This window comes from Dothidotthia symphoricarpi, assembly GCF_010015815.1.
Source record: "Dothidotthia symphoricarpi CBS 119687 unplaced genomic scaffold P153scaffold_1, whole genome shotgun sequence".
NCBI lineage: Eukaryota > Fungi > Ascomycota > Dothideomycetes > Pleosporales > Dothidotthiaceae > Dothidotthia > Dothidotthia symphoricarpi.
This window is the reverse complement of record NW_022985008.1, coordinates 68,958-95,299: the sequence shown is the minus strand read 5'-3', so window position 1 is coordinate 95,299 and position 26,342 is coordinate 68,958. Positions and strand designations below refer to the sequence as shown.

At 49.2% G+C, this 26,342-nt stretch overlaps 7 protein-coding genes across 7 annotated transcripts; 2 read left to right on the top strand and 5 right to left on the bottom strand.

Moving 5' to 3' along the window:
- The first annotated feature begins 43 nt into the window (after positions 1-43).
- P153DRAFT_391722 (condensin) lies at positions 44-4,247 on the top strand. Its single transcript, XM_033671089.1, has 5 exons — positions 44-343; positions 412-920; positions 970-1,235; positions 1,285-3,777; positions 3,834-4,247. Exons 1-5 carry the CDS (start codon positions 105-107, stop codon positions 4,002-4,004), a joined length of 3,678 nt encoding a protein of 1,225 aa, XP_033528766.1. The 5' UTR covers positions 44-104; the 3' UTR covers positions 4,005-4,247.
- Positions 4,248-4,391: 144 nt separating this feature from the next.
- Positions 4,392-5,598, bottom strand: P153DRAFT_362146 (oxidoreductase ucpA). Its single transcript, XM_033667068.1, has 2 exons — positions 5,226-5,598; positions 4,392-5,148 (listed from the first exon to the last, which is right to left on the bottom strand). Exons 1-2 carry the CDS (start codon positions 5,313-5,315, stop codon positions 4,480-4,482), a joined length of 759 nt encoding a protein of 252 aa, XP_033528765.1. The 5' UTR covers positions 5,316-5,598; the 3' UTR covers positions 4,392-4,479.
- A 479-nt stretch (positions 5,599-6,077) lies between these two features.
- On the bottom strand, positions 6,078-11,107 carry P153DRAFT_402048 (uncharacterized protein; the record flags this gene model as incomplete). The annotated part of the gene is made up of 9 exons (XM_033671963.1): positions 6,078-6,643; positions 6,692-7,039; positions 7,088-7,740; positions 7,798-7,855; positions 7,906-8,219; positions 8,299-8,406; positions 8,455-9,073; positions 9,157-9,827; positions 10,020-11,107. 9 exons carry the CDS (start codon positions 11,105-11,107, stop codon positions 6,078-6,080), a joined length of 4,425 nt encoding a protein of 1,474 aa, XP_033528764.1.
- Positions 11,108-11,847: 740 nt separating this feature from the next.
- Positions 11,848-14,481, bottom strand: P153DRAFT_304627 (HET-domain-containing protein). The gene is made up of 2 exons (XM_033664571.1): positions 14,051-14,481; positions 11,848-14,000 (listed from the first exon to the last, which is right to left on the bottom strand). Exons 1-2 carry the CDS (start codon positions 14,426-14,428, stop codon positions 12,048-12,050), a joined length of 2,331 nt encoding a protein of 776 aa, XP_033528763.1. The 5' UTR covers positions 14,429-14,481; the 3' UTR covers positions 11,848-12,047.
- Positions 14,482-17,883: 3,402 nt separating this feature from the next.
- P153DRAFT_371768 (uncharacterized protein) lies at positions 17,884-18,448 on the bottom strand (the record flags this gene model as incomplete). The annotated part of the gene is made up of 2 exons (XM_033669339.1): positions 17,884-18,363; positions 18,416-18,448. 2 exons carry the CDS (start codon positions 18,446-18,448, stop codon positions 17,884-17,886), a joined length of 513 nt encoding a protein of 170 aa, XP_033528762.1.
- A 1,443-nt stretch (positions 18,449-19,891) lies between these two features.
- On the bottom strand, positions 19,892-20,506 carry P153DRAFT_427083 (uncharacterized protein; the record flags this gene model as incomplete). The annotated part of the gene is made up of 1 exon (XM_033672643.1): positions 19,892-20,506. One exon carries the CDS (start codon positions 20,504-20,506, stop codon positions 19,892-19,894), a length of 615 nt encoding a protein of 204 aa, XP_033528761.1.
- A 2,540-nt stretch (positions 20,507-23,046) lies between these two features.
- P153DRAFT_362140 (uncharacterized protein) lies at positions 23,047-24,535 on the top strand. The gene has a single exon (XM_033667067.1). The coding sequence runs from the start codon at positions 23,431-23,433 to the stop codon at positions 24,196-24,198; it is 768 nt and encodes a 255-aa protein (XP_033528760.1). The 5' UTR covers positions 23,047-23,430; the 3' UTR covers positions 24,199-24,535.
- Positions 24,536-26,342: the final 1,807 nt, after the last annotated feature.

The window sequence follows — 26,342 nt, the reverse complement described above, 5'->3', positions numbered from 1 at the left end:
TGCCGTGGTGCCCGCATCATTCACCTTTACGCAGCGCACACATCCTCGACCTACTTTTGGTCTCTTGTTATCTTTGGTCTTTTCTTTCTGCGACTCTGCGCATCATGGAGGCGCAAGTCGATTTTGACATCAACGAGGCGATCAAGCTATTCGACAGCGACCCCTCCACCATCCCCACGCCCGAAGCACCCAAAGCGTTGCAGGAATGTGAAGATGACCCCGAATCGCTGTCGTCGCCGGCGGTGATCAACAGGGAGCTAAATCCTGTGGTCGACGCTATCGCAGAGAGCCCAGATGCAATCACGCGCAGTTCGATCTTTGACACACTGCAGTTCCTACTCAAGTGCGTTCAGCATATCCCGTGCACTCGAGAACGTACAGCACAGAGTCTGACTTTTGTCAACCATCTAGGAACTCTTCACAGATCCCTCCCGCGACCCTCACCAAGATTCTCGATCTCATAGCTTCCGCACTATCGACACAAGCAGACATCATCCACGCAGACCTCGAGGCAGAAGAGCAAGATGCGATACCACACCACAAGCAAATCCTGGAGATGTATGGCTTCCTTCTCCGGTGGACCATATCAGCAGCCGAGACGAGAGCGCTGGAGAAGTCGGCTTCAGCACCAGTAAAAGCGCGGGGTAAGGGTGCAAAGGCAAAGTCAGGAGGGGGCAAGGATGCTAGCTGGGATCCTTCGGCGCAATTGGAAGCGGCTCTGGACAGGATGAGCAAAGTGTTGAAGCTCAAACTGGGTCGCATCTTCGTCACGACGTCGGAACGAGACACGTTCATTGGGCTTTTCACGAAACCAGTGTACCACATCCTCGAAAACGAGACGAGAGTCAAGAGCAACGCCATCCGAAACCACTGCTTCAGGGTGTTGTGTATTGCGATCAAGCACCACGGACATGCATATAGTGCGTTGTCTCTAGGCAATCTGCAGGTTCATGGCTAACAATATGGCAGCCGCGCAGACTTCGATCAACCAGTGTCTTACGTACTTTGAGCATCTCGCCGAACCCATGGCCGAGTTCCTTTTCACTCTGGCCGACGCCTACGACTTCCCTCAGCTGACCGAGGATGTACTGAAAGACATCAGCGGCAAGGAGTTCAGCGCCACAGACTTGAAGGGGCCAAAATCCATCTCAACGTTCCTGACGAAGATATCCGAACTGAACCCGCATCTCATAATCAGGCAAATGACTCTACTGGCAAACTTATTGGACAGCGAGGTACTGGCATTGTGATTCTATGTGCAAGCAACTACTAACATGTTCATAGTCTTACACTCTCCGATGCGCACTTATCGAAGTATGCGGGAACCTGATTGTCATGCTGACCAAACGAAGTCAAGACGATCGCAGTGAAAATCTTGAGGCGCAGATCGACATATTTTTTGATGTGCTCGAGGAGCGGTTCCTGGACACAAATCCTTACTGTCGAGCTCGAGTCATGATGGTGTATGTCAAGCTTTGCGACCTTGACCAGAAGTACTCCAAGCGACGGCTGAAGGTCGCTCAACTTGCTGCACGCAGTCTCGAGGACAAGAGCAGTACTGCACGTCGAACGGCCATCAAATTGCTTGCAAAGCTGGTCTCAACACACCCATTTAGCGCTTTCGAAAATGGACTGCTGTCGACCAAGCAGTGGACAAAAAGACTCGATGAATGTGATCAGCAGATTGACGCATTACAGCCTCCAGAAGAACTGCGGGAGCGCGCGCCGGGTGATGAGACTGTAGATGAATCGTTACTACAAGATGCAACACAAGTCGAAAACGCAGGCGCTGAACCGAAGCATCCCTCAGAAATGACCGAAGAAGAAAGGGCTGCCGCCATTGAACAGGCTCAAAAGGCAACTCGGGATCTCCAGAATCTTGAAAAGGCTCAAATGATGCGGAAATTATTGCTGGATGCGCTCGAGTTCATAGACACTATCAACGACGCTGCCATAGTCGTAACTCAACTTCTGGCATCGAAAAACAAGAGCGAAGTCACCGAAGCTATGGACTTTTTCACGACAATAGACGCCTACAAGATTGAGAACGCGAAGGTCGGTATTCGGAGAATGTTACGCCTCATTTGGACAAAGGGCAACAGCGACGAGGGCAAAGGCGTCCAGACCCACCTGATTGAGTGCTACAAGGGCTTGTTCTTCGATGCACCACCAGGGTTTGACGCGAATGCCGTTGCCAACTTCGTCTCGAAGAACATGATGAGCTTGACGTTCGACACCACGCCCGCGGAGCTTACCTCCCTTGAGCAACTTCTCAGCACCATGATGAAGCAAGGGCTCATCAACGACCTAGTCATCCAGAAGCTTTGGCAGATTTACGGATTTCAGAGGAAGGAGATCTCCAAGAAATCACGTCGGGGAGCCATCATCGTCCTCGGCATGCTCGCTCTTTCGTCCCCAGATATCGTTGTACAAGAGATGGAGGCATGTTTGCGGATCGGCTTGGGGGAACTCGGGAGACGAGATCTGGGTTTGGCTCGTTATACTTGCATTGCTCTTCGCCGAATGAGTCCTCCTCCAGGGAAGCAGTCCGCTGGCGCTACTCCAACGCAAGTCGTCAAACTTCCCAACGATCATGCGGTCTTGGTGAGACTAGCTGCGATTACCGAGATCGTTTCGGACAGCAAAGAGTGGTACGGAGTCGCAGAGCAAGCCATCAGTGCGATATATGTTCTTTCGAAGCACCCGGACGTCCTCTGCTCAGACATCATCCGACGGGTGACGAAGCGTGTTTTTGCATCGCAAGGATCCTCGCGGCCTACATCGAGCTCTAGTGCTGTCGAGGCTGGTACACCACCTACAGACGAAGCTGACCCGGAAGCTCCCTTGGTGAATGACACTCAGCCAAAGCAACAGAACTCAGCTTTGGCACTCTCACAACTGTTGTTTGTTGTCGGGCATGTCGCTATCAAGCAGATAGTACATCTGGAGCTATGCGAGCTTGAGTTCAAGCGCCGAAAGTCTGAAAAGGAGAAGACGACCGGCCCAACACCACGGCCGTCAGCAGGCTCGTCAGCGGTAGAGCCCACGCCCATGAAGAAGGGGCGCAAGAGGGGAGCCGCCAAGGAGAAAGCACCAGCGCCCGAGGAAACTGTGGACGAACTGGACCTCATGGCGGGCACGACAGAGGACGACTTTACTGACGCTATCGCACATGTTCGTGAGAAAGAGCTCCTCTACGGCCCACAGTCTCTCCTCGCCAATTTTGGTGCTCTGGTGTCAGACATCTGTGCAAACAACACCTCATACAACCACCCCACTCTGCAAGCGCAAGCGGCACTGTGCTTGGCTAAGCTTATGTGCGTGAGCGCGGAGTACTGCGAGAAAAACCTGGGTCTTCTCCTTACTATCCTTGAGCGCAGTCAGGATGCCGTGGTCCGCAGTAATCTCGTTGTTGCTCTTGGCGATATGGCGGTCTGTTTCAACCATCTCATGGACGAGAACACCGACTTCCTTTACCGGCGACTGAACGATGGCGATCCAAGCGTCAAGCGAACATGTCTCATGACCCTGACCTTCCTGATCTTGGCTGGTCAAGTCAAGGTCAAGGGCCAGTTGGGAGAGATGGCTAAGTGCATCGAAGATAGTGACAGGAAGATCGCAGACATGGCCAAGATGTTCTTCACGGAGCTTTCGACCAAGGACAACCAAGTGTACAACCAGTTCATCGATATGTTCAGTATCCTGAGCGCCGACACTGGATTGAACGAGGATGCTTTTAAGAAAATTATCAAATTCCTGGCAGGCTTTATCGAGAAGGTATGTTGTTGTGCATTACCAAAAAACTTAGACTCCGACAAGCTAACAAATTATAGGACAAACACGCCAAACAGCTCTCCAAGAAGCTCGCTGACAGACTGCCGAGGGCAGAGAACGAGAGACAGTGGAGCGACGTCACTTACACGCTGGGCCTTCTTCAACACAAGGACGAAGAGATTCAGAAGATGGTGGCAGATGGGTTCAAGGTTGTTCACGCGGCGGCTTGATCTGTTTTGTGTTGTTTTGTAATGAACTTGTATGATGGCTAAGATACCTTGGGATTTGCGTCGGGTTGGGTTCATAGGCCTGGCGTTCTGGTGCATGGTCTGGGGTAGCAACGATTAGTTATGCTTGGTCGATGTAGCTTGATGTTCGAGCAGTTCGTATTTTTGGTACCTTTTCTTTTGGGGTTTGGTATCGCCCTGGACTGAAGAGATCTGAATGAAGTCGCGTCGCGTCATTCTCACGCTTACTCAAGAAGCATTAGCGTCGTGCCGTTCGCGTCACTTTCGCTCCTTGTACGTGTAGTAACAGTATAACTCCGTCACCTCCAAAGCAAAGATGGCTTCCTCGCGATCAGACAACGCAACAACAGAAGACAAGATGTTGTATCATAGCTATTTTGATAGAACAGAAGTTTTGGGTTGATTTCTAACTAATATTCAACCCCTTCCCCGGACGGGCATGCGTCTCTCATTCACCCTACAACGACGACCCCCCATCAATAGAGATATTCTGCCCAGTAATACTTCGACTCAACGCCAACGTCCTAACCTGATCCGCAACATCCTCCACCGTCGCCAACCTCTTCAACTTGGTATTATTAACCGCCGCGTTCCTCTTCGCCTCAGGAAACTTGAGCCCCCACTCCGTCAGCATCAACCCGGGACTCACAGCATTCACCCTAATCTTCGGCGCGAGTATAACAGCCAAACTCTTCATGAGATGAATCTGCGCCGCCTTGGTAACCGCATACGGCACGCTGGACCCCGACGGCTTGACGCCCGCCACACTCGCCGTAGAAATAAACGTCCCCTCTGTTTCGGCCAGCGCGTCTTTCGCCGCGTACGCAAGCCACAGGTGTGTCTTGACGTTCATGACGAAGCATCTATCCCAATCCTCCTCGTTGACCTGCTGCTCGATGTCCGTGAAGGTCGTCATGCGCGTCCAGCCTGCGTTCGACACGACAACGTCCAGGCGGCCCATTACGCTGAGCGTTTCTTTGACGAGATTCTCTACGGATGGCTTCGAGGACATGTCGGCTTGGATGACGTGGATGCGTGGGCTTGCTTGGGAGGAGCTGCCTGGCAGGGAGAACAGCTCTTTGAGGAGGGATTGCGCACGCTCTGAGTTCGAGGAGTAGTTTATGACCTGGGGCGTGTTAGTGGATGAGGTTTGTCATATTGATACTTCAAAGGAGTGTGAGGTTCGAGCTGTGGCACACGTACGACTCGGAAATCTGGCGCGAAGACGCGCGCGATTTGGGCGCCTAGGCCCGCCGAACTGGCTGTTATTAGAGCTACTTTTGTGGCTGCCATGATCGCTCGAGGGATAGATTCAATCTCAAAATTCAGGGTAATGTATTTGGTAGAGTATATCTCCACCTCTCGGCTTGTACCTTGATGGTTCCTCGGACGCGGGGTAGTGTTCCGCGGTCTGGAGGGATTCACGGAAAGCTTCCGTCTGAGATGCCGAGTTTAACGAGGAAGTTTGGTATCTAAGTGTAAGTCTTTAGTTCTGAGTTTTATAAAGATTTGTAGTCATTTGTTCCGCTTCTGCTCTTGCGTTTACAGATGTCTTCTGCAACGCAAAGCCGCTGGGGGCGTAATGTAAGAATGCGGTATCAGTTGTGCTGGAGTGGATCGCGAAGGTCAGTTTTAGGCTGGCAGCTTACTGAGACGCGGTCACTGGAGTTCAATATAGTGTGGATGGACTTGGTTGAGAAGATTTGATTGAGTAATGTGGGGACGCTTGCATTTATCCCATGAGGATTGAAATGGCTGCGAAACCTGCAAGCCTTGGAATGTGACAGTAACAGGTACGACGGGATTTAGAGGTGACTTCAGATGCGATGAAGAGTGTGCCCTGGCTAATAGGTAGACAAGGTTGTTCTGTTTGAATTGTTGGATGAAGGAAAATATGGATGAATGTAAAGACCGACGAATGCGAACCTGGATGGTTTCAGCGTCGCTGACGATATTTTGCTCTGGAATTTGTGTATTGATTCATCATGCATCAAGAAAAGAGAGAGACATTGACAATCCGATTCCGGGAGAAGAAACCTCTCATACTCCACGCACTCAGCGAACATGCAAAGACAACGACAACACCTTGGCCAACTCATCCTCATCAGTTCCTGTGGTCGTCCTTCTTGGCGACGGACGCATGTCATGTTGACTGCGCTCCAAGGCCCGCGCCAAATCCGCGTCGGTCTCACTCATAGTTCTCGGTACTGGAAGGATATCGTCTTTCTGACTTAGCGTAAAGGCGTACACAAGTGCCTCATCATCCTCATCAAGCGGCAATGCAGGTCCAGCATCGACTTCGTGCAGCTGCTCATCCGGAAACGGCTGCGGAATGCGGCGCACCTCATAATCTACTGATACCTGCACTGGCTTAGGAGGGCAACGACTTGTCTCGATACGGCGTCGGGCCCAGTCTGTTATATCTTCGGGCGTCTCAGGTAAGACAACACCAAGACTATTGTTCTGTGCGGTGGTAGCCTCGTTGTGTAGCGCGTAGGTGATGTTGCTGTCACTAACTGGGCGATCTAACGAGATACGACTCTTTGCGTTGAGTTTCTCACGGAGGGAGTGCCTTTTGTTAGCTATCTTTGGACGCTCAGGATTCGGTGAAGTGATTGAGGCTATCATGATCAGTCAGTCTCGTGAGGGATTGGGGAAGAAAAGCTTACCGGTTCTCTTCAGGGGCTCGCCGTCAGCCAGACTTCGTGGAAAGCCACTGATAGGAAACCCATAACACACGTGTCGCTTTCTTCGATCGTCGGTCAGGTGTAAGTCTATTGATAACAACGACGCCTCTGAAGTCACGGGCATGACAATGGAATCCAGGTGGAAAAGCCCCCTGTCGATCATCTCATGAACGATATGAGCTGTGATGTAGATCTTTTGAGCACTTTGGTTGTGCTTGACTTCTTGTACCTGGAAGAAGGGCTGGAAGTGTGGCCGCTGGTGTTTGCGTATGTAGTCACCCAAGTTGCGTAGATTGTCAGAACCAGCGGCGAATCTGCATTGGAGAGTGCCTGAGGTATGTTAGCTTGTAGACTTACGTTAATGTGTTTTATACTCACCTTGTATGATGATGTGATCTCCAGCGTCTCTCGATGGACCAGACTTCTCGAAATAGAATGAACTGGCAACAAGCCTATGCGCAATCTTCTCAATATTCATCTGCATGCCACGTGTGCGTAGATCAGACTTGATCTCATTTCGTAAGATGTGAATCTGCGTCTTGTCATCCATCTTAGGAGTGCGAGACTTCGTCGTCGGGTTGATGCGTATGTATCTTTCAGCTGCGACAGGGGAGGACGTTCCAACAACATCTTTACGGAACTCCTTCCATGTCAGCTCAGCGTCCAGAACACTCTCAACGCGCTTCTTGAAGATATTGAGCCAGCCCTCAACCTCATTGAAAGCTCTTAGCCCAGGTATGAAGCGCCTATCCTGCGTAGTGGGCTTGGTCTGATCGCGAACTTGCAAGCGTCTACGATCGGATCTTGTACCATGGAGGAAGCCATCGGTATCGTCTTCATGTCGGCCGGTACCTATCGAGAGCAGAATGTCGGGATGACGTTCTTCGGCTTCAGGCCAAAGAAGCTTGCTCTCATAGTTGGCTATCCTTACTGGGTTATTGTGAAATACCGCCCCATCCAAGAAGCCCTCCATGGTACGTGTATTTCTAAAGGGTTTGAAAAACGTCGGTGCAGCTGAGGTTGCCCGAGCACTAATTCAAAGTCAGCTAAACCATGCTCGTAGTGACTACCTTTCCGTAGGAACTCACGCTTCTCGTATCATGAGGTCGTTTTTTGGATCATCAGGTCGAACCAACTGATAGCCAACTTGAAGAGGATTAGCAAAAGCAACCCATGGAACACAGTGTGAGGCCTACTTTGTTCATCATCCACTCGGTTGTAATTCGTGAAAATCACAGCCTGCTCACCAGTGTCGGTAGCGGCGGTCACAGCAACTTTACGTGCGCAGCCAACAGATGCCTCGGGTACACCGCCAAAAATGGCTTCGTCACCGAAACACTCACTCAACGCTTCCTCGAGAGGCTGAGTACGGAACTTTGTAGTACCGAAACTCACACCACCAAGGAATTTGGGAGTGAATGCCTTCTCTACTAGCCTTAGAAAAAGGCTTATGCAGTGGTTCACTGACCAGTTCTTGATCCCAAGGCCAAGTGCTAGGATACCTCCAGTACTATAGTTGAGGTTAGTCTAAATTTGTCCTTCGAATATCTGACACGACGTCAACATTAGAGTGAGTTGGAGTTACTGACCTGGTGCCCACAACAAGATCAAAGAAGTCTTGGATTGGAATACGACCACCGAGTTCCTCCTGAACTTGCCGAAGCACTTCAAGAATGACGATGCCTCTCATGCCGCCCCTACAACTATCAGCGAGGGGCTGGAATTTGCTCAACATATACACTTACCCATCCAGAGACAAGACACGCACACCTGCAAGCGGCGGCTTAAAGTAGATCTCCCAAGGGGCGGGGAAAACAGTGTCGTACTCATGAAGAGGACAGAAAGCAATTGTGTATGAGCCCGAAAGCTCACTATGGGGTTTGCCATAACCCTTGATACAGGGTGCGCAGAGCACATGCCCGCAAGGGAGTGGGTGTTCAGCCAACTCTCTCAAACAGCAAAAGCAGGTTGTATGGCTAACAAACTTTTGAGCACCACCTACGTGGTGATAGAAGTTGTTTACGTTGGCATGGTGGAGCTTAGTGGTGATAACTATTTCATCAGCTGACTTAGACGTTATCAACTTGGAACTAAGATCTTTCTGAAAACCAGATAGGGAGTCGAGGAGATAACGAAGCCAGCTGTCTGCGAAGTTGTTAAACGTGAATCCTGATTCATAAGGACCGGTACCAATGATGTTTCCGCGTTGGTTTTGATGTCCTTTCGTGTGACGTTCCTTGAAGTTGACACATCTATCATCACGTTTGTTTCGGAACGTGCATGGCCAAAAGATCGCACAAAAGTCATCGAGTGCGCTATCGCAATGGTACAGGTATTGCTTTTTCAGAAGCTGTTCCGTAGGTCCTGCGGAATAGGTGTTAGCTAAAGTTAGTAGTGGTCGAGTAATACTAAGAGCTCGAACGTGTACCAACGTGAAGAATACATACCTTTTAAGCTCTGACGGGCAATGTCGAGCAGTATACAAGAAGAAACCATAAAGCTCAGTTCCTGGAAGATTCTCGTGGGATCGTTGTATTGACTCTTCATAGCAACGGCTAGTTTGAGGATATTACCACCAAAATCCAGAGGTATAGGGTTAATCTTGAATGAGATGTCCATGAAGTTGAAAGGAGTATGAAGATCCTGGGCAAAGTGGTCAAATGCACATTGCAGATAGACGTTGAGGGCATCTGAGTTGGAAAGCATCCGGGACTTGCGTTTAGCATTGAAGGATTCGGTGCACCGTTTGCTGACTACGTCGTGGAGTTTCTTGACTTGTTCGTCGATCATCATATAACGGCCTTCTCCAGGAATTCTTACTACCGTAACGGAGGAATAGTAACACTTCAAAAGGTCTTCCATTGTCCGAATGGGTTTGCCTTGGTTAGTCCAGTACTCTCTTAGCTCGCAATAGGTCGGATTTCGGTTGACAGCGTCTGAAACATTAGACATAAGCAGTTTCGTCGCGTGTTCAGGATCCCACTCCTGTTGATCTACCTTTGTGTCTGTTGCGTTGAGTGCTATCACAGCATGTGGAAGTGTGGGTTGATTGAGCGACTTCTCAATCGAAGACGATGCCCAAGTAATCAGTAACGATAGGACTGTGGACTCAAACGTTCTAAGGCAATCGAGTCAGCATATTTACAAAATTGTTGGAATGATTGCGTGGAGCTTTTTGACGGAAGATCTCCTCGCTTCTATTCGTTATTGGTTGAATGACTCTTGGGCTGCCCATAGAAACCGTAGCATCTGTTACAGCAGCATATTGCCTGTACATCTAAAGGCAACGTCAACTGAAATTTGTACGTACTTTGGGTTGCGCAGGACAAACACGATTACGTCGGAGAACGTGTATAGTAGACGGGGGTAGAGTTCGGTAACGGCATACTGCCGTTTCAGTTTGTCCGGAGAGTTTGCCCACTTGATGTCTATTTGTCTGGAATGAAGACTTTTGGTCACCCTCCGACGTTTGCGATGCTCCCTGACTGGGTGATTGTCTTTCCCTTTCTCTTTTGATGGAGTCGATGCACTATTGCGATACTGCATCGCCATCGGAATACTTTCGCCGCCCTCCAAACCCTCACAGTCGGCATAGAGCATGGGATACTCCGCAGCATATGTACTGGGATCGCTGTACAGGTGAACGTCACCGGATGTTGGTACACTACCGTTGGATAACGACCCTGCAACTGGCGAGGGGAAATTCCAATCGCTAGGGCGGTGTTTTCTCTCTTGTTGATCAATGAGCATCTTGATAAGTGTACTTTTCCCCGCACCAGTTTGGCCAATAAAAGACACCAGCTGAGGGTACCGAAGCTTATACTCGCCAGAATTGCTATCTGCCATGATGGCAGAATAACGACCATAGTCTTGGAAGATGGGGCGATTTTGGTTGTCCCGGGCTAATCCAAACCACGTCGTATCTTCGTCTTCTACATGAAGTGTCTGCTGTTCGCCGTGAGCCTGAGGTGGTGTCAAGATATTCTTCAATCTCTTCACGATTGTCGGGTTTGCTTTCTCGTGTGGTAACCCATCAGGGCCGGTCCGACCTGACTGGTGTGGACCCTGCTCGTCCCAACACTGGTCGCAGAAACTCATGCCGCAATATGAGCAATCCCATATCGGCGACTTTTCGAGTTTGCAGTCGTCGCAAACTTGCAGTTGCGTGTCCTCGAAGTTCGTTTCTTGATGGTCGCGCGGGCTAGGGAGCGTGGTTTTGGAATGAACCTTTGTTGATGTATCTCTAGATATGCTGGCAGAGGCTGAACCACCACGCTGGCCCGCATTCCTGAACATATCCGATCTGGAAGTCCTGATGACAGGAATTTCTGCCGTGTAAGAAGGGGGCCGTACCGAAAGAGGCAGATCGGGCGGCTTTCTGTACATTGAGTTAGCCATTTCGATACGGAAACTGGAAAATCTTGCAGATCAATTAACGAGAGCTGCGAAGGATATAAGTCTTCTCGGGTAGCAGGCATACGTGAAGTCCGTGTCCCTTAATAGCTCTTGGGTGGAAGGCTGAGTTTCAGCCTTGGTCGTCGAGTTCAGACTATTGCATGGAAAGCTGAACAGCTTACCACAAGTAGAAAGCAGTTCCGTCAATCTGCAAAGAACAGTCGAAGCTTCATGCGAAGCTATTGGCAAACTGCAAGCCATAGAAAGCCACTATCGGGACACGAAGTGTCTAGATGGGCTCCAGAATACCAACCTTGTAGCACAAATGCTTGCAGAAACTCAGCTAGTTCAGCCACACAAACTTAAAAGCCGGCAAGGCTGAAGTTTGCAGTTGGTCTGGCTCTTTACTCTATAAGAACTCGTTAAGTGTTGGTTCGACACTTAATCTTTCGCCGAACAGGAACAATGTTCCACAGGAGTGTTCTCTATGTCCAGCTTGCAGCGTGGGGGACGCAAGTTAACAGCATGTGTTACGGACACATGGTTCAGGCTGAACCCAAACTGAAGAAATCCGTGTGGCAGGCTTTGTCGTTATCATGCAGCAAAAGGGAACATGTGGCGCTGGGCTTGACGCATGATAGATCAATAATGCCGAAAAGAGACAAAATGACGTAATTGCATAATTTGACAGAGGTCTCGGTAGGAACACTAGACAAGAAGATCAGCTGTTGTATGCCGACAGTGTTTGGTCTTGGGGTTGTAATAACCTTTACTCTGTTTGCAACCCTTTCGCCCTCTCAAACAAGTACTTCAGTGGTGATTCAACACCGCACATCTTGTAGGCTTGACGCTAGTGTCAGACTATGTGAAAAAGTTGAAAGATGCAATCTCGCACTTGGTAGTATATGCCCATTGAGTCTCTGCTCCGCTTTCAGTTACCACATCAGCCAAGCGTAATCTTCATCTCTATCAACTTCTGTCCCTCCCACACTGGCTTCCACACTCGTCCAATGCCGCGTCGATACGCAATCCCATCCTCCCAGGCTAGCCACAGGACGTTGTAAAATTCGTATACTCTGGCTTCTTTGAGGTGTGGTACGAGACTCAACTCTGGAAAGTCTTGCTCAGCGCTCATGAGATATTTTCTCTTGTCCGGTCGCGAAGCTCCCAGTTCCAGTGATCCAGTGCTAATGGCGAGAACCTGACATGCGAGTGGCTCAAGATCGATGGATGAGGTGGGACTTTGGATGTCGTAAATAATGCCCGACCATACTTCATCTGTTGAATACAGAGACCCTAATGCTGACGAATGGAATAACAAAGACTCATACTCTTCTTCACGGAAGGAGAAGCTACAGACCTTGCCGCTAATAACTAGGTACATTGACTGCAGGTCCAACGTAGGTAGCTCTGAGGAACTTTGTTCGACAGGGAGTGGAGTACGGAACTTTCGATCTGGAACACTGGAGTGTTCGAAGTGGAAATTGTCATCCTCAGTAGATTCTGGATCTGGCGCTTCGTACACTTTCTCCCAGCCCTTCGTCAGCTCCGAGTTAGGGTATGATTTTGCTGCCTCGCAATAGTGATGGAAATCGTTCCTGATGAACCCCAGATCACGATGACCATCTGTCTTTCCCCATTCTATTACAGGAAAGATAGGAACCACTTTGTATGCATCCTCAAGCGAGTCCTCAAGATTTGTCGACCACCCCACGCGGCAGTTTTCCCATCCAGCCCATGACCAACTTGCGAACTTGCTTGATGCCCACCGTTTGCCTGGTATTGGGCATCGACGAGTTATACGGCGTGCTCGCCGAACTTCGTCATACTCATATCTACACCACAAAATCGCGAGATCAAAGTAAAACTCTGGGATGCCTTGGTAGAAACCGTGAGGGAATGAACCAGATAGCTCAGTAAGGATCCCCGCGAATGCATTGAGGATATCCTCAGGATATGACAACGAGCGCTCTGTAAGCATTCGAACGAGGTCGAGGTAATTATCAAGAAAAGGGTACTTCGTTTTCCTGACGTAGCAGATATCCTCAGAGCTTCCCGCCTGGCACATGTAGCACGTTGCGTCGCTTTCACTCACCCCTGGAATGTATGTTATTTCGTCAAAAGAGGACCGCATACAACTCCAGCTCACCGCTTGGTCAAGGAAAATCAGACTTCGATGCGATAAAGCACGCTCTTGCATTGTCCAGGCACGTGTGTGCCAAAGCTTCTCTCGGGTTGTCTCCGACGCGGGCCTGATGGCGAAGCTGAGATGGTCACTCAAACGCAGCAAAGCAGGTTGAAATGTGCGAGGCAGCCCATCGCTGATCCCTCGAATACCGCTTTGAGAATCGGCTCCATCGACCGCGAAGATGTTGAGGTATGAATCCCCGTATATCGCTGCCATGTTGGGGAGCTGGATAACTTTGTCGGACGGATCATCTTGAGTTATACAAAGCATGTCGGCCCACAGGTATCTCAACCCAAGCCCCTTTGTCAACACCATGGCGTCGCTGATTGTTCGTGCTAATTTAGAGGAGAAATGTGCCTTGTTAAGACTCCCTGGGGTTGTTAAGTCTCTGTAATTTGCTTTCGTGCAGAGAAGTGTTTCAGCCCTGCCCCAGACATAGCTCAGCGCTATATATCGGGGTACGATGTCGTCATCCGTGAAAGGGACTAAGCAAGCCTCCACTACGTTTATCATTCGGAAGTTGATAGCCCAGCGTTTTTGATTGTTCGATAACGAGTAGCATTGTTCTTTGTGCTGCGTATCGCATAATTCCACCCAGCCTCGAATCATATCAAGATCAACCAGTGAGATTCCATCAGTTGATGATTTCGCAAGTGATGAAGGAACGAGGCGCAGTTCGTACAAGTTGTCCTCATCGTCGCTTTCGACCTACAGCCAGTAAATTCCAAGGCCGCCTTGGCACAGCTTTGCAAACTTACATCAGGAGAGAGCAGGGTAAAGCACCCTGCAGAACACATAGGGCCGAATAGCCAGATTCTGGCAGACGCCCAGGTGAAGGGAGGGTCAGGAGACTGCCCCGGAAGTCTTTGCGTGATGGCGGTTACTAGAGTTCTACATGTTGTGCAGTTCTTCGAACTCTCGATGAGTTGCTCTCCAACGCATATGTCTATTCCATCGGCATCGTCTGCCGGCTCATATAGGGTTTGACCAGAGATAAGCTCTACGGGACGAAGCTTGAACTGTTCAGGCTGCCGAGCGAGAAGCGAAGAAGCCGCATCATCAAGCTGATGGCAAGTCGGACACGGTATTACCTGGGACGGAACACATAATTTTTGGACAATTATATCATCAGGCATAGTTATGCGACACTAGAACGAAGGCGCCGATCTAGCCGCGGATGAGGTGGTTGGGGATGGTGCTGAAGCGAGGCTGGGGAACCCAGATGGTGAGGTAGGCGCGTAACAAGTCTCCGCAGCTGCCCAACTTAGACATCTCAACGCTTACATCCGCTACTTTCTTCTCTCACTCATAATATACGCTCAGTCAGAATTAATCAAGTTCACTTGCTAGCTCTCAAAGACTTTAAACTTTCGACTCTGTCTCTGTTGGACGTGCGAAAATGACTCATCGACTCGTCAAGATCGAACTGTGTAGAGCATACAAATACACTTCAACAGTATCCAGTTCTATCACATTCTAAGGTTTCTAGAGCAAAACGCGAGGCGAAGGGAAGCTTAACCTCCACGCGCATCTCGAAAACATACGCAAGACGATTTGCACTACCCGAAGATTACGTCCAAAGATGATGCCGTAGGCTATCTGGTCCTCATGTTTCAAAGCAGTTGAACCTAGGCGTTGCGATACACATAACTCGAGGCGCAGAACATCTACAAAGAAGACCACCATGTTGCACAGGGCCCAACTGTACATAGTAGTTATGCACGCGTTGCCTTCATATCCTATGCATCTCTCTTGTCGCCAGCCTTGATGTGTACTATGTCTAGCTACCATTCCAAGCGCACCTTTTTGGCGCTTGTATACACGTTCACATGGCCGTAAACTGGCCCGCTACACCATTACAATATCGAACCTATCCAGCTTTTCCTGCAACACCAAAAAGATCTGGTGAAAGTTTTGAGCAGAAAGAAGCAGTTCATCTTGCCCACGCATATCTTCTGAAACCAACAGTTTCTTAAATTCTAACATCACAATTCAAAATGCGTCTATACATCTCTCGAAACCATGTCCCCCAAACCCGTTAATCGCTCATACCTTTTCCCACAGATTTCGTGCATGTTACCCCTAATCTCAGCGCCCACACGTACCTACAAATTGTATTTGAGCTACGGATCGGAATCAACGAGTCAATACTTCCTTATACACATTGTAAGGTGTTCCGTATGGACTTGGAATTGAGCTTGAAAGACATGTCTTCCGACGATGTCAAGTGACTTGCAACGTGTTGCAGCAATTAGGATTGTATTTTGCAGACATTTAAAAAACAGAAGCTGACCTACGTGGACGTTGGTTTTTGCATGATTATCTCAAGACTTCGCGTCGTCGCATACTACCTTCAAGCTTTGTCCATAACATTTAACCGTCTACATCCACACGGAATTGACTGAGTGTGATACAAGAATTAGCAAGATATATATTGTTCTGTTTGTAGTTGAGAGTATGCACTTCGTCTTACTGGCTTCAAGATGCATACTCCTCAGCATTCTAGCACTCGTACGACCAATGCATAAGCGCGAGCCATTTATCTCCGTAGGTAGTTTTACACGAGAGCAGCTGTTAGCGATCGAAAAGCTTGTTTCTAACACCCCCTTCTTGTTCCGGCGAAAGAACTACCGTTCATGACAGGGCTGAGCACTGCCCTACACCAAGAGCCAACACATCCATCAAAACCTGGACACAAGATAGTGGCAAGCCGGACGAATGAACTTATCACCGGTCACCAACGTCTACGTGTTACGAGGTTTGTCCAAGATTTCATGCAAGACAGCCAGTTGTCGACCGCGATAGGATCGGATAGAGAAGGCCGCATAGAGTCGCCAATCGTGCAGAGTCTATCAAGCTGATATGCCGAGTCTGTGTGACCAGTTGGTACCAGGTAAAGCGAGGGGATCGTAACACGCGTCTTCTTCCTTCGCAAGACCGAGAAAGATCCAGACCCGAGCGAACTGGAGACCATCATGCCATTCTCTAGTCACGATTGCGACAAAGGCTCTTGCCGGGGTCGAAAGACTTGTTGAGCCCTCGGTACCCTTGTGTGTCCACGGCCCGAATATAAAGTAAGATCTGCCGCGCGATCGAAACTCCCCGGTTCATTCGCGTGTACACAGTCTGTCGGCGCAAGGCCCTTGATGAACAGGCCAGGATGGAACTGGGATGCTGAATATGCGTGAGAGGATAGGACCATACCAACGCGTTTGATTCGGAAGTATCTCGCAAGGATATGGCGCGGGGTACAGGAGTCTGATATTAATGCACCCCGCAGAGCCGATTGCGAAATGCAGTGGCCCCGGTTTGCAAAGCCGACCCGAGAAGCGTGATCTTGTGGGATGACCCGTTAGTTGGAAGTCAATTTAGACGTCGGTTCGTGAAGTAACGAAACCGATGTTGCATGTTATGTTTCCTCGCATCACGCTGTTAGTTGTACGTTCTTCGGCAGCACCGGGTGCCCAGTCCTTCTCTTCCTCATCATTCCGTACCGACCGCACCCAAATGCCTCACCGAGGCATCCTTGGAGGCACAGTTGAGCTCTGGCTCCATACAGAACCCTGCATGTGTCCAACACTCAGCTTGTGCGTTTTGCGCTCACCCGCATTGTGTCCATGAGAGGGGGCTCCACGGCGTTGAATGTCGAAAAGAGGGGCGTGGGTCGATCACTGACTACATGCGGGGTTGAATTGGTAACATCAATCATCTTCTTTGAGCGGTCGAATTTGTCTGGCTCGATGTGTTCGTATTCGAGAGCATGAAGTTGTCGCGCCGACTTCTGTTGAATGCGCTGCGTTGAAGTGTAGGTAGTATGATGTCATTTCGACGGAACATCGGCGATGTATGTCGTGTTCGATGTCTGAACTCTTTGTGTCGCGTTGGTTATCGGAGCATTTTAGGTATACTGAAGATAGTGCATTTAGTCTACGGCGTCCGCCGAGAATGGAGTTGGAGGTGTTTGATTGCTGGTTTATTTTGAGAGCTCTTAGTTCAAGATTTTGCCATGCGTGAGTCGTGTACAGTGTGGGGCGAAGGATCTGGACTGAAATCATTGTGATTTCAGAAAACACTTCCCTGCGCTTGCGTGCGAAGTCGACATGTGCTAAGCGACAAGGGTCGTGGAACGGGCGGACGTGCTAAAACATGCTACGCCGCTCTCACAATCAAAGGTACCAAACATGTCTCTTGCGAGAACGCTGGGACAGATAAGGAAGGTCAGAGACCAAAGTAATTGCCTAGCTAAGTTCAGGGTGCAGCTGTTATCTCGACTCCTTGACCCGGGCGAGTAAAAAGAAGTAAAGATCAAGTTTCGATTAGAGGCTCTACAAGTGCGGAAGGGATCACCTGTCCAGCACAAACATTACGCTCAACGGTGAGGCATGCATGCATTAGGTGAATAATTTCTGATCTGAGCACTTCATCTCAGAAGCAACCGTTACGCCATATCCAACCCTGCGCCAAAATAAGAGGAGACGTGATCTCATAACAACATGACCTCGCACACAACTCTCCATGCAATTAGTGGATAGAAAACAAGCGACAGCGAATCGTTTGACAAGCCATCAGAAGCAAAGCTGAAGCGTCCAACTCAAGCCCAAGTTTTTGCAGTATGGAGGTTGAGCTCCAGGTGCTGCGCAATGGAAGACGCAAAGTCCCTCTCGCTGTTGGATCCATGGCGACGTCGTTGCCGGCGGCTCTGGTGCTCGGCCTCCATGAGCCGTTCTTGGATCCACGCTCGGTGCTTGTCATCGGAGCGAACAGATTGGGTGTTCAGCAACTCGGTCAGAGTAGCTACTATTTGCTGGTTGATTTCAAAAAGCTTGTGGGACTCTTCGGTATGTATGTCGTCGATGCTGTGACGAGACGACATGCCTATCCTCATGGGAACAGGCTCGGAAGCAGGAAATGGCGTAGTGAATTTCAGAGAATCGGTTGGTGACGACGACAAGGACTGGAATTCTGGCGAGGAACTCGTCATGGGTTCGTTGGAAGGGATTTGAAGAGACATTCGCCGTTGTAGGGCTTCCTTCTGGGCTGATAGCAACATGTACTTTTGCATCGACTCGTTCTGGTGATCACGTTAGTCAAGTTTCCAAGGAACAACTGTTGGTATTGCTTACCCTACTCAAAGCAGGTCTTGTCATAGGAGCCATTGTAGATTGACGTTGATAGTATCTGAACGAAGTATGTTGGGGATTTGGTTGTGGGGTTTATAAGATGTGGTATGAGAAATTGTTTGAAGCGGGGACGGTAGCAATATAAACAGTGAATTGTCGGGCTTGGCTTCCAAGGAGCTCTAGAAGTGTGGCGTTGTGGAGTCGGCACAAGTTGGAGGTGGTGCGTCAACTCGGTGGAGTGATCCGATAAAGGTGGGATACGGTCGTCGTATTGATGTAAAGACGCGCAAGCCGTTGGGTGGGATAGTTTCGAATAGTGTTGGTCAGTTTGTTTGCCGAGAAGTAAGGAGATGGTAAGTCAATAGCCCAGGAACGGGCGCTTCTAAGTACCATATGTCAATTAAATCTGGAAATTGGGCCATGACGTGGAACCGTGAAGAGTGTTGTGGCTGCGCGCGGCTGAGACCGCCAGTCTCTGTGCTCGGACGCCTTTGAGGTTTGCAAACCGGTAGGCTGACCAGGATTTAGGTGTGTATGCACGTTGATTGGACAAAGAAAGCTTGTTTGGGCTGACCGAGTGAAGCTCCATACGTCACAGGGAGGCAGGCATCGGTGCAGAATCGCGATCCTGATCCCCCTACATACTAAACAAAACGCTTGACCCTGAAAATCTTTTGTGCACCGTACCTGCATGTGTGCAACTGCCCATGGATCAGATCCCTCTTGTAGCAGGCTTTAAGGGAAATAAATTATTTCCGTGAGCGAGACTTCCACGTCTGAATCGCCAAATCTCAAGAATCCCATCAGCAGGGCAATATACTATGTGGTCTCAACAGGGAATGACGCCCAGCTGAAACAGGCACATCATGTCTCTGCCACGTTAGAATTCTCAACTGAGCCCAGAGTGGAGGGGCGACGTCACTTGGCTTCCTAGTGACAGGCCAACTTTCGCGACATTCGCGACATTCCCCACACCTCCGCATGACGCCTCACACCGTGGCTTGACTCTGAAGCGACAAGATCGGAGGCCAGACCTCCCATCACTTGTCTTACTACTGCACGTGGCTAAACTGTGATGTGCTGTAAAGACCTCAGCGTCGTGGTCGTGTGGGTTCGTCGTCTGCACGATGTATCATTAAGTTGTTCCAGCGCTGGAGCTGTGTGGGGGTGTAATAACGCTAAGCGAAGCAGAACTTTGATCTGCGCAATATTGAGTCTATTGATCAATGGTTCTGCGCAGGGACTCTTGGCCACTCACTAACATCATTTTCTTTGTCGGCGGGGCCCGTCTTTAGCAGTAGGTAGCAGGGCGTAGGAGACCAAGTACGACTAGTTTCGTGTATCAACTCGCCTGAGCGTTTGATAAGACTCATGGTGCGCAAATCTATGTGGAGAAACACTTGTATCGCCGAGCGTTCAAATTGCAGGATGCAAGCTACACGATGTGGCTTGTCATGCCATGAGTGACATCGGGAACGATCACTCCTCAGCCGGCTGGCGCTCCGTCCAGAAACCCTTGCCATAGCTGACGAGAATTTCCTGTCCACGACCGACCCCCTTTGCTCTTTTCCCACTCTTGCCAGCACTGAGTACAAATACCCCTACTCTCCTTTCCACCTTGCCATTCCCAGTATCCACGAAGATGTCACGGAACTCCGCATTGGGTCCGGAGGAAACACCACGATAATCGTTGATGAATCTTGCCTCGTTTCCCATTTTCGAGGCGTCAACACCAACGCCCAAGTCGCGATCCAAAGATAAATCGTAGTCAGAGGTTACGTCTGTATCTGCCTGATCATGAACAAAGCCCATGTAAGGCAGAATAAAGGAATCAGGTGGTAGATGCTGGTTGGCGTAGAGACCGTATTGGCCATAGGCAGGATGGGAGGCATTTGAGACTGCTGTGATCTTGACGTTGGTGTAGGGACTGCTTGTCTTGTAAGTCTTCTCGCTAGGTGGTAAGTTTGTCGCGGACAACACAAGTGCTCCCATCTTGTGTTGATCAAGTTTTTTGGAATATGCAGATGTTCGTAGGTACACAGTTTGGTCTGGCCATTCCTTGGGTATGCCTGCCTGTACCTTGGATAGAGGCATGAATTGGTGTTGACAGCGGAGGTCCAACTGAGATGGGTAAAGCACTCTGTGAGAATATTGGTACGTGGCGGTCCCTCGGAGACTTGCAGTAGATGCCGAACGGGTCTTTAGTTTAGCGGAATATAGGTTATCAGGAATACGAGCAGCGCATTGAAACCGGGACGTATTTAGCAACTTCTGTTGAGTGAGGTGGAGGTGTGTTCAGGGAGACGAGTGATAATAGCGGACTCGCCGGCTGCATATCGGAACGACGAGCGGGCCGACCATCGCAGCGATTGCACGCAACTCTGAATTGAAGAACATGTTCAGTCCAATGTTGCGCGAAGTCTTAGGGCGATAGACTTTCAATCGATAAACAAACCCCTGCTTACGCCTGTGTTATTCGAGTTGTGCAGTGACATGTAGCGCGTTAAAGCATATCTACGCGAAATTGCACACCGGTTGATGGCCCGAGACTGATTAGATAGGGCTTGACTTAGTCTTTTTTGGTCAGACCGCCACGATTCAGCTGCGCCGGGAAGATCAGCTACTGCATGATGAGTTGTGCGTTTGTACAAACGAACAGGATGAATCTGTGTTATGCCGATTACAGAGCCTCCTGCTGTTTCTTTCGCAGAGAAAATATGCGAGTGAGAGGAGTAAACAAACAACAACGATGTAAAGGTGCACAGACAACCATCCCCGCTAACCCCACACCAGCTCTATCCAGGAGTCGTGAACGCAGGAACCCGTTCGTCTCCACTCCACCTCAGCCAACAGCTCTCCCGAAGTGAGCAAAAGCATTTGGCTGGACCCTACCCCTATTGGCCCAGGCGCCCAGCTCTAGTCCAATCGTGGCTGTCAATGAATTTCTGCTCGCGTCGCGATACCCGTCAAGCTTGAGTTGAGGGATGGAGCATCCACCAAACACGTCGGACAACTCCTCACAAATGCTTCGTGGGCCGGAACTGCCGGGTCTACAAAACAGAATAGCTCTTGGATGAGGCTGATCTTTGCAACACGTCGCATTGCCGACTTGCACGCAGCGGTGAACTACACTGTCGCACCGACAAGGTTAGTACGGGCTGTGCATGGATCACTCTCCAGTCAGCCTTCAGACGATCACTTGATCAATCATCTGTTGGGCCTGTACTGTGGTATCAGGCAAAAGTAGTGTATGTGGCAGGGGTATAATTCATGTGCCAAGCCGGAGTTTCTAAATAGTTGTACCAGGCAATAATACATTCTAAACCATAGTAATTTGTATTATATCTTGTGTTCCTGCTGCTACCGTGTCTCTCCAGCATTATTAACTAGCTATGCCACTATCTACACTATCTACACTACGCTACTGCTATCTTACCTGTAATTAGAGACGCAACTGCCAAACTCTATCTTACGCTGGCTATAAGCAATAGTAGATAGCTAACTATCTTAGTGTTACGTATTAACAAGTTTAATATGCTATTTATTACCCCCCTACTCTACAACGACGTTCTGGCCGCCTACCTTAACTTACTAAAGCTTAGGTTAATAAGCTGGTACACTATGTGTACCAGAGCTGTACTACCTAATAGATAAGCTATCTGGCCCTTGCCTACGGGCCTTTTAGTTATTAGGGAGTCTCTGAATATCCTATCCGCTACGCCCTCTAAGGGAGAGGATTTATACGCAGGATAGCTCTTGCTAAACCTCCTCTCTCTAATGCCAACAAGAAGATTCGCCTAGAGTAGGCTCTAGCCCATATGGATTGGACCCCAGATCAGTGGTAGCAGATACTGTAGAGTAATAAAACCTGGGTTACAGGAGGGAGACACAGAAGGATTTAGGTAACACAGATGCCTAGGGAGGAGCTAAAGAGTACTTACCTTGTAGACAAGGTACACAAGAAGCGAGGGTGGATATTCTAGGGCTGCTTCTTAGGTGTATCTAAAGGTCTATCTCTCTTTTAGAAAAAGGAGTGGGGGTCTATTAACAAAGAGAGATACTGTAAGAGGATAGTTCCTCTAGTTTATAGATAGCTACGCATGTACCTATCCCTTGCTTTTATGCAAGATAGGGCTCCTAGCCACGCAGCAGCTTACACACAGGAAGAGCTAAGAGAGAGGGGTATCTATTCTATTTACTAGCCTGCCTTCTCTCCTAATCTTAACCCTATTAAGGCAGTGTAGAATAAGATAAAGGATTAGATAGCTCTCTACTACCTAGATCTACCTGCAGGAAAGCAGCGTACATATAATTAACTTTGTAGTATTGTATAGGAAGCCTAGGAGTCTATCTCTATTAAAATCCTTAGAACTCTGATAGATAGTATAAAAGGTAGATGCGAGGCAGTAATTGCTGCTGAAGGAGGGCATACAAAATACTAATATTTGCATAATAATTTATAACTTTTGTGTGTATAGAATCTTCTCCTTTCATCCTAGCGCACTGCAATTTCCGGGCTGTACTACCCCTGCCACATACACTACTTTTGCCTGATACCACAGTAGGGGCCCCTTGGCAGGGGAAATTGGCTTCTCGACCCTCAATCCATTCGGGGACATCTCGAGCTATGATAGGGCAATGCAAATCATCACTAGCCAGCTCATAGCCTAAGGTAGCTACCGATTCTCTAGCACCGTAACCGTAATTTCAAGTCATGTCCACCAATGTCCACCAAGCGCGCCACCCATAGAGTTAGACACTCCAGATGCGGATGTATGGAGGCAATATTCCAAAAACCCCTAAGCCTTCTCTGTCTTGCTGCGAGGTCTTCTTGCTATAAAGTTGCTTTCCCAGTGCATTGCTTTTCGAATCATCCAAACAATTACATTCTTTAATCAACCGGTTATCACCGATCACACTCGTTTCCAACGAACTCGCTCTCTATACCTAATAACCTAATCCCACTACCAAACCCTCACCCACCACCACCAACCACCACCTCTCCAACCAACATCAAGATGCGTTCCTTCGCCGTCATTGCTGGCTTCGCCGCCGCTGCCAACGCCCTCGTTGCCACTCCCTACGAGTCGGAGGCTGCCTATTACGAGTCCTCCACCGAGGCTGCCTACTACGCTTCCTCTACTGAAGCCGCTTACTACGCTTCCTCCACCGAGGCTGCTTACTACGCGTCCTCCTCATCCGAGGCCATGTACGACAGCTACCCCTCGTCCACCCCCGTCTACGACTCGTACTCCACCTCCACCGAGGTCCCCACCTACGAGACCCCCGTCGGCTACTCCACCACCGTCATCTCCAAGTACGAGACTGACTGCCCGGAGCCCACCACCGTCACCTGGAACAAGAAGACCTACACCGTCACCAAGAGCACCAAGTTGATCATCGAGGAGCCCTGCACGACCACTGTCCCCGTCTACGCTTCCGCCAAGTCCTCCGGCGCTGTCTACATGCCATCCAGCATGGCCGCTGGTAGCTCCTCCAAGGCCGTCTCCTCCATGGCCGCTGGCAGCTCCTCCATGCCTTACGTTCCCGCTGGCAGCGCTTCCAAGCCCGTCTGGGCCAGCACCGGTACCTCCGGCGCCAGCTCCGTCCCCGTTGTTCCCTACTACCCCGTCCCCTCCAACGGCACCTCGTACACGCCCCCCAAGGCTACCGGTACCGGTGCCCCCAGCTCCACCAAGCCCACTCTTCCCGAGTCCACCGGCGCTGCTGCGCAGATGGGTGTTGGTATGCTCGCTGTCATTGGCGCCGTCGCTGCTTTCTTGTAAACAGCCAGCTTCGAGTAGTTTGTTGAAGTCTTGCACGGACAACATCAGACGGTTTTCGAGTCTGCTATTTCTACAAGGGCATTGATTGCTTCATGGGTAACGATCTTAGGGTTTACATCATGACACGGACAGGTATTAGCTTGTCAGTTCTAGGGGGATTATTGGCTTGTAATTCGGTTGGCATATGTTTCTAGATCCTGGCTGTTGGGAAGGGGTCGGCAAGACAATGACATGGTTCTCTTCTTATGGTTTCTGGACCGCGGCGTACTTTTTACCTTCTGAGTGTCGGGGATTTGATAGGCTCGATACCCACATGGCCGATTGAATAGACATTTCTTCATATTTTGCCTTGACTGTGACATGATTTTCCTTGTTCTTTCGTATATTTCTGGCCTCTTTTTTCTCACATGACATTTTCGCTCACTGTCTTCGCAATCATCCGCTGCCCTTTTTCATCCTTACCTCTGACAAGTACACGCACACATCCTGATTCCTCAATAAACTCTCACCGCCACTGAATGCCATCTCACAAAAAACCCTCATAGCATTAAGGATATATATCAACAAGCACAAACCACCACACTTTCCCTCCCTTTTACCACCCCCTCTCCCACTCACCTAAACAACACCACCCTTTCTCCTTCCCCTTCTACATACACAACCCATCATTCCCCAGAACATCATGCCTCGCACCCTCACTCCATCCATCTCCCCAACCAAGCACACCACACAGCACACCACACCACCCGCAAACCCCCCATAACTTTGGACTATCTGTTTCAAACCGCATATTACAAGAAACGCACAGATACACTCTATCTCCCCGCTACACCGCCTCGCCTCGCTATCTCCATCCCATCCCATCTTCCCAACCGTTGTATATACACCACCTTGCTCGTACATAAAAAGCGCACCCATCCATTCAACCATCTACCCAAAACCGCCGCTCAGAACCACACAATATACACTTCCATCAAAAGCAGCCAAACCCCCCCCCCCCCCAGTCCTGTAACAAAACTCATAACCTACCTACTAGAGCAAAACAGCACAAGAAGCCTAAAGTACAATGAATGTTGATATTTTGCAAGTCTGTAATCTCCTCAACCCCACTCACCAAATTAAAAACGTGCCTATGCTTAAAGTCGAGGGCTATCCGAGCTTTCGAACACGTGTGCTTGGATAGGTACGCGGAGTAGCTAGAGTTTATAAGTCGCCTTTCTTTTGGTATCACTGCGTTCTTCTTACTTGTGGTGCTGCGTGTAAAGAGCATGCGTTTCAGCGTATAACAGCGTTGGGAAATTCGACGTGTAAGGTGTAGGATGGATTTCTGGTTGTGCGGATGGATAGGCGGGTTGGGAGGGAACTGGGAAGGTATAGGGTTGTATGGGATATGTATGTGTTGATCTATCTGTGATGATTGTTGGGCTTGTGGATGTTGTGCAGTGAGTTATTTACTCCATGTAAACTAACCTACGCTTCTATAAGCTCTTTCAATATAACCTTGAACATTAAAATAATCCGCAAGTTTTATGGCTACCCTGCATTATCACTATTGCTTTCTGAGGTAGTTGCAGATGCAATCATTGTATAACTGTTTTGCTATGCCATAAGAAAGAAGACTAGACCCCCCGTCTTACTAACTAGTCGAGCGCTCAAACAGTTATACCCCCAACCTACAGAACAGTTGTACTGTGCTTCTACTACTATATTATATCCCACCCCATCCTATCTTCCCCCCGAAACAGAAACAGAAACAGAAACAGAACGTTACAAGAACGCAGTAGTACACAGCACAGTGCAACATACATATTGGATGAATAGATTTTCTGTATTAGGAAACACAGCAATCTATCTTGACATCTAGACCGGAGAAGGATATAAGAATAGAGGAGAGGAGCTTACAAAATTATTTAAGATTAGAATACCCGCCTAATTAATTTTATTATTATACCTCCCTCTTCTTCCCCTTTCTCTCCTCCTACTTAAACGCCTTTCTACGTCTTCGCCTCGCCCATCTCACGCTGTCATGTAGAATTCTTACCTATTACCTACCTCCTTTTCTGCTCTCTTTTTTGTCTTTTTTCTTCCATCTTCCATCTTTCCTCATCCTCATCCTCAGTCCTAGTCCGTAAATTTATCCATTT

Excerpts from the sequence above, each read along its gene's own strand:
- P153DRAFT_391722 (XM_033671089.1), top strand. The coding sequence starts at position 105 with ATGGAGGCGCAAGTCGATTTTGACATCAACGAGGCGATCAAGCTATTC. Across the intron at positions 344-411 it reads ACACTGCAGTTCCTACTCAA|GAACTCTTCACAGATCCCTC; the intron begins GTGCGTTCAGCA and ends TCAACCATCTAG. Across the intron at positions 1,236-1,284 it reads CAAACTTATTGGACAGCGAG|TCTTACACTCTCCGATGCGC; the intron begins GTACTGGCATTG and ends ACATGTTCATAG.
- P153DRAFT_362140 (XM_033667067.1), top strand. The coding sequence starts at position 23,431 with ATGCGTTCCTTCGCCGTCATTGCTGGCTTCGCCGCCGCTGCCAACGCC.
- P153DRAFT_362146 (XM_033667068.1), bottom strand. The coding sequence starts at position 5,315 with ATGGCAGCCACAAAAGTAGCTCTAATAACAGCCAGTTCGGCGGGCCTA. Across the intron at positions 5,149-5,225 it reads TCGCGCCAGATTTCCGAGTC|GTCATAAACTACTCCTCGAA; the intron begins GTACGTGTGCCA and ends AACACGCCCCAG.
- P153DRAFT_304627 (XM_033664571.1), bottom strand. The coding sequence starts at position 14,428 with ATGCCTGATGATATAATTGTCCAAAAATTATGTGTTCCGTCCCAGGTA. Across the intron at positions 14,001-14,050 it reads TTACCCTGCTCTCTCCTGAT|GTCGAAAGCGACGATGAGGA; the intron begins GTAAGTTTGCAA and ends TACTGGCTGTAG.